This window comes from Vulpes lagopus, chromosome 5 (assembly GCF_018345385.1).
Source record: "Vulpes lagopus strain Blue_001 chromosome 5, ASM1834538v1, whole genome shotgun sequence".
NCBI classification, from domain to species: domain Eukaryota; kingdom Metazoa; phylum Chordata; class Mammalia; order Carnivora; family Canidae; genus Vulpes; species Vulpes lagopus.
In genome coordinates this window covers 21919814-21930641 of record NC_054828.1, presented here as the reverse complement: position 1 = coordinate 21930641, position 10828 = coordinate 21919814, and the positions used below count along the sequence as shown (strand labels likewise).

The 10828-nt window shown below is 48.8% G+C and overlaps 1 protein-coding gene and 1 non-coding gene across 6 annotated transcripts in view; both read right to left on the bottom strand.

The window, feature by feature from the left end:
- Positions 1–966: 966 nt before the first annotated feature.
- The window catches only part of FHL2 (four and a half LIM domains 2), a 68132-nt gene continuing 58270 nt past the window's right edge, over positions 967–10828 (bottom strand). For all 5 annotated transcript variants that reach the window (XM_041754537.1, XM_041754533.1, XM_041754534.1 and 2 more), the window contains 3 exons: positions 8207–8376; positions 5179–5365; positions 967–1566 (listed from right to left, as the gene is read on the bottom strand). In XM_041754537.1, coding sequence (XP_041610471.1) covers positions 1415–1566; positions 5179–5365; positions 8207–8376 — 509 coding nt within the window. In that variant the 3' untranslated portion in view covers positions 967–1414. The remainder of the gene's footprint in view (positions 1567–5178; positions 5366–8206; positions 8377–10828) is intronic.
- Positions 6579–6686, bottom strand: LOC121492229. The gene has a single exon (XR_005988140.1). It is a non-coding gene; the product is annotated as a U6 spliceosomal RNA (small nuclear RNA).

Genomic DNA, 10828 nt, shown 5'->3' with positions numbered 1-10828 from the left:
GGTAAGGTGTTCCACAGTGAAATTTACAAAGTGTTTACCTTTTTGTTTTGAATACTTTCACTTTTATAATACAAAGTAGGACAAGGCAAAACAACTAATGAGCCATGAAGTTCTCAGAAGGCCCGTTTCAGACATCGTCAGACACCTGTCACATGGTCCAGTACTCAGATTGAGAAACTGACTTCAAGCATGCTCAGCATGGATGAGACCTGATGTCCACCAGATTCTTCTGCTGCCCGGCCTATCGCTTTTGGTACTGCACTTAGAAAACTAAGGACAGAAGTCACTATTGTTAGCATTCTGAAAAGAGAAATATGCAATGCCCTAGGTCATAAATCGGCTCAGTGCTTTCCAATCGTATATGCTTTCACAGATGGTTTGGCAGACCAATGCCAAACTAGGAGCTCGCATCTTTATAGCTGTGATTTTCTCTTTCCTTTCTCTCCTTTCAGAAAGACTGAAGGCTTCCAAAGCATGCCCTAAATTGCTAGGGTATTGAGCACACACAGACGAACAAGAGGTCATCTCTGGCCTTGAGGTGCTTGTATTCTTTTGCGGTCCTTCACTTTATGGATGAGAAGGCAGGTCAGGGTAGGGTAAGGACCCATGGTAAGGGGAAAGCGTCAAGCAATATTAAGAAAAGTGACACCCCCAACTGTCCTCACTGTCATTAGTTCATATTCTGCTGCTCATATTCTGGAGCCTATGTCACTGCATCCAATGCAGAGCATTGAGAGAAAAAGAGGGTTTGGGAGAGAGGAATGAAAAGCAAGGAAGAGGTTGTGGTGCTGACGGAAGGCTTTCTTTGAAAGAAAAGGTGTGGTGGACCTCCATGAATGCCAACCCAGCCCGTCTGAACTTGCACTTCATACAGTGATCAGTGGAACATACAATAAAGTGCTTTTACCACAACGCGCAGAACTTCAGTGTTTAATCATTACTTCGCACACTGTGTGTGGCCAAGGATTTTGTTCTGGATAACTTTATTGCAAGCTATATAATCTTGCTCTAGGTCTTACATGACAGGAAGTTACATAGTTGTAAATGCCCACTCTTCATTATCTCATGTAGTTTAAAAAACTCGAGTTCGTGACATGTTAATTGCACTTAAAAATTAAATACGCAGCAAAAGAAAGATACATTTATAAAGATGTCATTCAAAAGGGATTTTTACACTTGGATTTGCCTTGCTTGATTACAAAAATTCAAAACCATCTTCCCACTGAGGGTTTACATAAGGGTTTCCTCCTTCCCTGGGATTGAACTAGTACAAAGGATTCAAGGGTTTAAACAAACGTGAGTATCACTGAGAAGCACAAGAAGAAAGTCTCAACGTGGCCAGTGGAGACCAGACTGCCTGGTTGACAACGAGAGTGTATAAATCCATGTGTGTTGCAAGCAGCTTGCGTGGGCTTCAGATGTCTTTCCCACAGTCAGGGCACAGGATGTCATCCCTTTCTGTGAGGAAGCCTCGCCCCACCAGGGAGAGGGAGCACTTCTTACAATTAAAACAATCATTATGCCACTGCCGTTCCTCAAAGGAGATGTACTTTGTGCCACCAAGTCCTGTTAACAGAGAAAAAAAGACACCGAGGTAGAGAGAGAAAGGGAGCACAACTACTTAGAACCAGACCCCCAGGACTGAAGCAGGTTGATCCATTTCCAAGCTAGACTGTGTGGCCTGGAGAGTGTGAGTTTCCAATGGCTGGGTTCTGGGGATCCGCCTGTAAATCAGATTCCCTGGACTGCAGTGAGGAGTTCATAAGTGCCAGCAGGAACACATATATCACTGGCTCCCAATCTCCATGATTAGTGCTACCATTATGGAGGGATGAGAGGGTCTATTTGTTCGTTCCCCCAGAATGAAACTCCAGGAAAAATGGAGCTGATTTCTCTTATTCCTTCACTGGGTGACTCACATCTGGTGCTCAAATATGTCGTGATTTAATGAATAAGGTGCTGAAGGGAGGGGGGAAAAGGAAAATACAAATATTCTCCAGAATGGCTAGGAAAGGCCTCACCAAAGAAATGGCATGTGAGTGTGTGGGGGGTATGCACATTCTTGCAGAGGGAATATCAAAATAAGCTACAGAAGCATGAACATAGGTGTGAGGGGGAAAGGCAGGCTGCTAAGGTGGGCAGGAATGTGTTATGATGCATGGGCAGCAGAGAAGGCCATTTTATATTTTAAATAAGAAAAGTAGTAACTAGGTTCAGTGCCTGACTCTTGTTTGGTGACTAATTCTTATCAAATGTTTAAGGTACCTTGGCTGCCTATTACAATATGGTTGCTTTGTCCTGCCATTGAGCCACCTGAAATAAATTGAAATCAAATACACATGGTTATTTTGGTGAAATCTGAATCATGAATTCCAATTACAAAGTGTTCTTTCCAGAAATAATGGTTAGATCTACCACAGTCAAAAGAAAGTAACCACACTGACCACCCCATTTATAATGGCTTGAAGTCTCGGACTAGCATGAGAACAGCTCATTCCTTCTGTAACCGAATTGGCTAGGCTGATGTGGGGCATTAAGTCTTCCAGCCAGGGGAGACCTTCTAGCTAATCCCCTTCAGCTAGTTAGAGACCAAAGCTTTTCAAACTTCAACAATCACCCAGGTTGTGGCCCCTACCAAGTAAGTCATGACCCAGGTAGCAGTCAGTTTTTAAGCTTCCCAGGTGTTTCCAATGTGTAGCCAAGTTTGAAAACCAGAGGTTTAGGCAACATTTGATTTAGGGGCAGGGAAAGCCAAACAGTTGAGAGGTAGTGGTTTTTCTTCCCAGCACTGAGCCAACTGAAAAGCTGCAAGAAGCTGCTGGGATGCCCCCGAATTTCCGCCATTACTGTGTTTCTCTCTCTCACCTCTGATAAGTCCTGCTGTACTGGAGATCTGGGGCCAGGAGAAGCACTTGAAGGAAGAGGATGAAGAAGGATGTCGGGGAAGGTGCTGTGTCAGGTGCTGTCCCAGGGGACCACCTCCTTTTAGAAACTTCAGTTTCTTTGAAATGCCAACCAATGGGGCAAGTTCCAGAAATGAGAGCCAAAAGCAGGCTAAGGAGGATGAATCCTCCTAAGGCAAGAGGCAGTCAATTATTGTTCTTTGAGGTTTACAGCCCACGGCACCAGAACTCCAGCCTGAACAGAGCTCATCTAACATGCATCTTCTCCACAAGGCACCTCACAGCCTGCCTGTGCATAGGAACACAGACTGCATGTCTGCACTGCCCCTGGAGAGCCATTTTCAGCAGTGAAATTGCCAAAAAGATGCACAGAAATGCAAACAATATGGCACTACCGGACCATGAAAAGGAACCTTGGTTATAAGATGAGAATTGAAACAAGGAGGCAGTGTTACCTCATCCCCCCTCCACCAGGAGTGTACCTGTCAGATGATTCCAATGTTTCACCTCTCTCTGGCTGGCTGGGAATGATCATGAAAGCAACTCAAGTGTTGATTTTGGAGTTACAAATAAATGTCAGTGAGTGGGCGAACTTGCAGATATGGGCTCTGAATAATGAGGACCGACTGTATTTATGTGTACATTTTGTATCACTGGCCACAACACTGGAAAGTAAGACTTAAGATTTTTTTTGACAAAAATCATATAAATTTTGCTAAAGAGAAAAAGTGCCAAGTAAGGATCTATTAAACATCAAATCTAAAGTCACAATTTCTTATAATTGTTTGAGGATTTGACCTCGAGTACATTTTAGCTGCAATTTCAAAATTCCTCTGTAGGTTCCAGAACATTAGTCTCTGCATTTCAGAGAAGTAATCCTCCTTTGGGAGGAAAGTATCCGTTGCTTTCCTAGTGTTGTTTTCCTTTTTCTAGTGCTACCATGAGAATAACAACACATATCTGATACTTTATATTGCTTTATAAAGTTTAGTTTTATAAACATTTACTTCCATAGAAGTTACCATGAAAACAGCATTCAAGATTAATATGTTAGAGGGAGGACTGCATTTCCTCCCTCTAATGATTCCAATCTGTAGGTTAACAGAAAATTTTAAGTGCTGTGCTTCTTTTCCCCATATATTACTTTTATATGGAAATATGAGCTCTGGATTACACACGAAAGGATTATTTTAGTGACCTGGGCTTCCTACATCAGGTGAGTTGGTTGAGTTAGGTGCACTCAGTTCTAGATCTAAGGGTAAAGAAAGTCACAGACAAGCACACAGAGGTTATAAACATCCGTGTGATTACACTGCAGCGCTACACAGGGATGGCACTTGGCCAGGCCACTATGTTTATGTCCACATGCCTACCATCTGCCGATGACGAGTCACCTGAATGTGGCAGAACTGGGAATCCCACATCCCAGAACTTTTCCTGTGTCACTACAGAATTCTCTTTTCCCTCCAGCCCAGTCACAGGTTTGTGTGGTGATGCGTGGTGCACACGTGCAGGACTTGAGGACAGCCATCTGTCCTCCACACTCAATTTCTTGGCAAATCTAATAGTTTAGTGCAATGCCAGTCTACAGCCAACCAGGCTTTGGGCTCTTACACTGCCAGAGCCTTCGGGGAATAAGAAAGAACCACCTAAAACGTTGTCCACTGCCCTCACGTAGTCAGGGCCTTGTGGTAGATAAGTCCCTCTAGGATGCTAGGGAGCACCTTTATTATTAATTTTTAACTAACTAATTCATTATTTAGAGAGGGAGCATGAGCAGGAGAGGGAGAGAGAATCACAAGCAGACTCCACGCTGAGCGCGGAGCCCGACGTGGGGCTTGATCTCATGACTCGAGTCAAAACCAAGTGTCAGACACTTCACCGACTGCACCACCCAGGTGCCCTTGGGGAGCACCTTTAAAAACAGTGCAGTGGCTCAGCCTGGAAATGCCAGTTTGACTGTGCTGCTCCGCATGTCATACACTCACAGACTGCGGCTTCGGGGATGACCCCACCGAAAGCAGAAAGCACAGACCCCTGAGAACAGGCCATGTGGTTTTCAGGGATCAGGCGAGCTAGAGGGGAAGTGTCACCTGCTGACTTGCTCCCCGTGTGACAAGGGCAGGAAGCACAGAGGCAGAGACACTGGCTCTGTTTGGAACCTCGGTGAGGCCCAGAGTCTCGGCACAGAAACAATTCCAAGGGCTGAGGTCCTGTACCTCATCTAACCTTGGGGTGGCCATGGCGTGCTCAGGGGGCCCCTCGGGACACTCACCGCTAATGGGGTTGGTGCAGCCGGCGCACTTCTTGGCGTACAAGTCGCAGAAGCAGCTCAGGCAGTAGGCGAACTCATCCCGGGACGTGAAGCGCTGCCCCGACAGCGGCTTCTTGCAGGCGGTGCACACGAAGCACTCCCGGTGCCAGGGCTGCTCCCGGTACGTGACGCCCCCGGTGGTGATGGGCTGGAGGAGGCAAGAGGGCCAGGCTCAGTTTCCCTAGGCAGGGTGGCCTCTGGACGACGCCAGATCCCTGTCCGGAACACGCCCCATGTTTGTTAAAAGTCACCGAGAAACGGCTTCCCCAAGCTGTCAGTCCCTTTGAGTCCCCATCTCCTCTCAGGGCCCTGCCGTGGACCCTGGCTTTCCCAGCCGTGACCTCGGCACCACCACGTGTGTCCTCGGCCCCTCGGGATGTTGAGGCATCTGCAATGCAAGTGCCCGGTGGCAGCCTGCTTCCCCATGGTACGGGGTGGGTGAAGACAGCGCCACATCAGGGAGACCCGGAGGTGAATGCCAACCCTACTGCGAACCAGCCTTGGGCTGTGCACGGGTCACGCATGACAATCCCCATGCCTCCCTCTGGGTGCTAACCTGGAGAACCCCGCTTACAACTCAGTTCCTAGTGGTGGAAGGAGGAGGCCTGGCCCCCTGGACCTGGTGCCCCCCCGGCCCGGGGAGTGGGGAGCCAGATGGGACAGAACTGGTCATCGATACCTCAACTTTATCGTGTTTCTCTTTTCATATATATACTTCAACAGTGGATGAAGGACGGTGAGTCTCAGCTCGATAGACCCATCTGTCACCCCGCCCTGGCGTCCAGCGCTGCCTCTAGTCCTTACAGAAAGCACAGCTCTGGCCCTCGAACAACACGGGTTTGAACCACGCAGGTCCACTTATACGTGGGCTTCTTTCAATTAACCCCAGTACCATACTGTCAATGCTTTTTTCCTTATAATTTTCTGAATAATTTTTTTTTTTTTTTTGCTCTACTTACTTTATTGTAGGAATACAGTTTAGGATACGTATAACATACAACAGCTGTGTGCATCGATTATTTATGCCACCGGGAAGGCTTCTGGTCAACAGCAGGCTACTAGGTAAGTTTTTAGGGACTCAAAAGTTCTATGTGGTTTTTCAACTGTGCAGGGGGGTTGGTCCCTCTCAACTCTGTGTTGTTCAAAGGTCAACTATATAAAGGCCCTTACATACTACAGACATTATATCCATTTTACAAGTGAGTAAACTGAGACCCAGAGAAATTAAGGGACTTGCCTGAGAATTCTTTGCTAGTTAAAGACAAAGCAGGTACCAGGGTTCAGGAGTCTATCATATATTCTTTTCTTTTTATTTATTTATTTTTAATTTTTTTAGAACTTAAATTCAATTTGCCAACATAAAAAATATGGAACAGCTTCACAAATTTCCCTGTCATCCTTGTGCGGGAGCCACGCTAATCTTCTCTGTGTTGTTCCAATTTTAGTATATGTGCTGCCGAAGTGAGCACCGTATATTCTTTTCATTAAACTATAACGTATTAATGATCTTCCTATAAATTCCCGCCTTGGAACAGAATTTATGCAAAATACATTCAGTGGCAAGGTGTCTGTGTGGACAGAGAAGGTGGGTGTAGTAAGAGGTTTGCTCCACGTGGAATCCACACTCTTGTCTTCTCTGCACCCAGATTCTGCATTCCCACCCGCGCCCCACATGGCCCAGCTGGCTCAGACATGCTTGTGGGTGTCACTGTCCCAGAACAGCCCTCCCTAAACACCAGCTTGGCTCCCACTCCTCCGACTGGTTCAGCTGGCCCCTGTGTATGCTCTGTTACGACTGTTTTCCTCCAAAGCACGCTTGTCGATAAGCACTTGAACGTTTGCCACCAAAGTGTGTTTCCCCCCAGGCCCTAGTAGCCCCGAGCGCCTCCTGCGCTGCGGGAGGGTGGATGTTACTGTTGTGAATGCTTCCACGAGTCCTGATGAACACCCACAGGGCTGTGCTTCCCGGAGGATGCATTACCTTCACTTCTGCCACCAAACACAGTAGCAATAAGGTTGGGAGGAAAATAATGCAAGAAAAGCAAATGACGTGAACTTTCCGTGGATCTTGATGAGAAAGAGCAAACCAAACAAAAAGGGAGTGAGCAGAGAAGAAAGAGGCTTCCTGATATAAACACAGGAAGGAGCGATTCGTCTAAGGAGGAAACGAAAAACAGCAGAAAAGTAATATAATCTTACGAATGGAAGTTGGAAGAAGTGGAATTTAAAATCATAGTTTAAAAAATGAGACGGACACGAGGCCGAGGGAGACGAGAGAGCATGAAGGCGAGTGAGGAATACCCTGCCCTTTGGAAAGGCGCCGGCGGGTTGGGCATTCGAGGTCAGGCCGACCAGCAGAGGGAACAGCAGGCGGGCTCTTCCGCAGACGGAGGCCCAACAGCAGCGTCAGTGAACAGGCCGGAGCCAAACAGGCTCTGCGATCGCTCCCCAGCAGGCCCTGCCAGGGCAAAGGACGGCAGGCGTGGGGCTCCTTTTCTGTCTTTGACCTAATGGCCGTGACAGCACGGCACGTGATGAGCAGGCTGGGTGCAACTAGAGACCTGTTCCCTGTCCCAGCCACAAATTTCCTTTGCTTCTCACCTCCCTCCTGCGCACAAGGTTCAGCAGCTCGTTTCTTGTCTACTGATGGAGGACAATGTAACAGGAGCTCTGGGATAGTAAGTTTTCCTCCCCCTTTAACGTCATGTCATGAATAGGAGCAAAAACTCGGCAGTGCTCTAGGAGGGAGGGCTACAGGCTCCCATCTCAGGTCCCAGTGGCCCTTGTATGGTCAAAAGAAGGCCTGGGATGGGGGTCCTTCCAGTGGATAAAATGCACACATGCACGTGAGAATTTTGGGATGCGGGGCCAGACAGGTGAGACTCTTGTGCTATCCCAGTACCAAGGGTGTTGTCCCTGGGGAAAGGGGGCTGACAGCCAAGGCAAACAGACTGGAATATACGAGGTCCCAGGGGGAGGTGAGAGCTACCTTTTTACACTGAACACACTGCAAGGCGTACTGTTTCTCATAGCAGGGCACACAGAAGTTCTGGTTGTCCTTAGGGATGAAGCTCTTGGTACCGATGGGCTGCTGGCAGCGGTGGCAGGTGAAGCAGGTCTCGTGCCAGCTGCTGTCTTTGTACTCCATCTTGCGGGTACCTGGCATGAGGGGCAAGAAGACGGCAAAGAGCAGAGCTGACGACATGACAGGCTTGCACTCCTGGCGCCCCTCGTCAAGAAACTGCCACCACCTAGTTTTGTGACTGTGGCGTCACTGTGGCTCTCAGAGGCTAGCCTCCAAACGGGACTGTTTGGGAGTGGGCAGGGATTGTGTATTTTTGGGGGTTCACTGCTGTACACCCTGCTCCCAGAACAGTCTCTGTGCATTCTCGAGGTTTATTTGTCCAGCAGGGAGGTTATGAACGTTAGGTGGGAAAAGGATCTGTCTCTCCATGTCTCAGTAGGCAAAGCAGAAAGAGCAAGCTGGCCTAGCTCAGACCAGTCCCAACGGAGTGGGACACAGCCCTGCAGCCAGTTAATGAGCACAGGATGAGGGACGCCTGGGTGGCTCAGTGGTTGAGCATCTGCCTTTGGCTCAGGTTGGACCCCGGGGTCCTGGGATCGAGTCCTGCACTGGGCTCCCTGCAGGAAGCCTGCTTCTGCTTCTCCCTCTGCCTGCATCTCTGCCTCTCTGTGTCTCTCATGAACATAAATAAAATCTTAAAAAAAAAAAAAAAAAACACCGGATGGAAAGTGCTGGTGCTGTACACAAACCTAGAGTGTCAAGCCTGATCCCATGAGGAGCCTCCACACCGACCAATCACCTTATATGACCTGAGGTGTCAATCAAGCTGGGCCGGGTCTCCACGCTCTCCCCCGCTGCACTGAATGCAGCTGTTAAAAGCCACAAGTGATGCCCGGATGGCCAAGTTAGCAATTTTCTGATTCTAATCTTGTGACATTGCATTTCCTTTCGAATAACTGTTATCGTGAGCTATGTTTATGTGATTTCTTCAAGTAGATGAATAAGTCCTAGAGAACGGAAATGCTGTTTGGTTCACCCCCACCCCCACCCACCCTTGAACCCGCCCCTGAGCCGGAGTCACAGCAAATGCTCAGGATTTGTGGACATTTTCCAATACTTTTCCAAGAGAATAAAAGTATGTGTATTTTACAGAAAGAGGTGACAGATGTGTTCAAGACAGATGCGTATGCAAGCACGCTTTGCAGGCAGCAACAAGGTACATTTTGCGGGGAAAGGAGGGTAAGAAGTGAAAAAAAAGAAACGTGCTCTGGATACCTGAGCCAGCCGGGGAGGGGGGAGGTTGCTGTGGCTGTGCACAGTCTGTGCCGCCCCCGTTTTGCAGCTGGGCTTTTCCTGGAGCTCAGCCGCACCTGCTCACTTCCTTCAATGGTCTGCGGCTGCGTTCACACTACATTGGCAGGAAAGGGTTGCTGAGACAGACCCCGCGGCCTTCAAGGCCCCAGGTAGTGGTCTGTTTTTTTCTGGAAACATGTTAGGCAGCCCGGGGGCTTACTGGGCATCCAGGGGCTGTGGCATGAAGGACATACCAGTTAGGCTTCAAAGCAGGATCCGGGTGGTTATTAGGCAGCGAGCAGGGGCTCTCACTTTGGTCCAGGGTGGCTGCATGCTGGCATCATGCGGGCCACGAGATGCGAGCATCTGGAAACTCCCATCCAAAGCTAATATGGCCAAAATGACAGGCTGAGGGCTGCATGCGGACTGCCTGCAAGGTTGACGTGACAGGGAGATCTCCATCTCTGAAGAAATTAGGAGATGTGCGGAGAATTGCTGCAAGATTATCTTATTCAAGGTCATTTTCGGGCTAATGTGTCAGCTTCCTGTACGTCCAAGACAGGACATGTGGCACCACCTCCCATAAGTACATAAAACACTCAGGGTGAGTGTAGGTGCTGCAAGGTGGGGAGGCATGTGAGGAAATTCAAGGTGGGGCACCTGATGATCTTCGTGGGCTCCCGAAACCTTATACTAGGAGAATACACCGAGCACCCGAAGTTCGGATAAAAGTAGTGGGAGAATTGGGATCTACATCTGGAATGATTCTGCCTCCAGGGGTTCATCCTTCCACGTGTATTTTTGCCACTGGCTCTTTTAATCTCTGGCCTTCTGCTCATAGAGCAGCTCAAATACACACAGGGCAACAGTTTGCTTCCTGAAGACCACACGCAGGCTCGGCTCCATGCGTTCCCGGTGTGCGGGAGCCGTCCTCTAACAGCCAGGCCAGGGGCAGAGACCTGCCTGGTCTCTGGTGGGGAGCCCAGGGGCACCTGCATCCCACAGAGTGGGGGGCGCCTGTGAGCTGCACCGTTAGCCGCAGCTGCTCGGGCTGCGTCGTGTGCCGGACGCACTGCCAGCAGGTGGCAGCAAGGGGCCTTCTAACCACCGTGGCTTCTGCGGCAGATGGATTGGGGTCCCGAGGAGGGGGTGTCTCTTTCTTTCTTTTTTTTTTTTTTTTTTTTTTAATTTTTATTTATTTACGATAGTCACAGAGAGATAGAGAGAGAGGCAGAGGCACAGGCAGAGGGAGAAGCAGGCTCCATGCACCGGGAGCCCGACGTGGGATTCGAT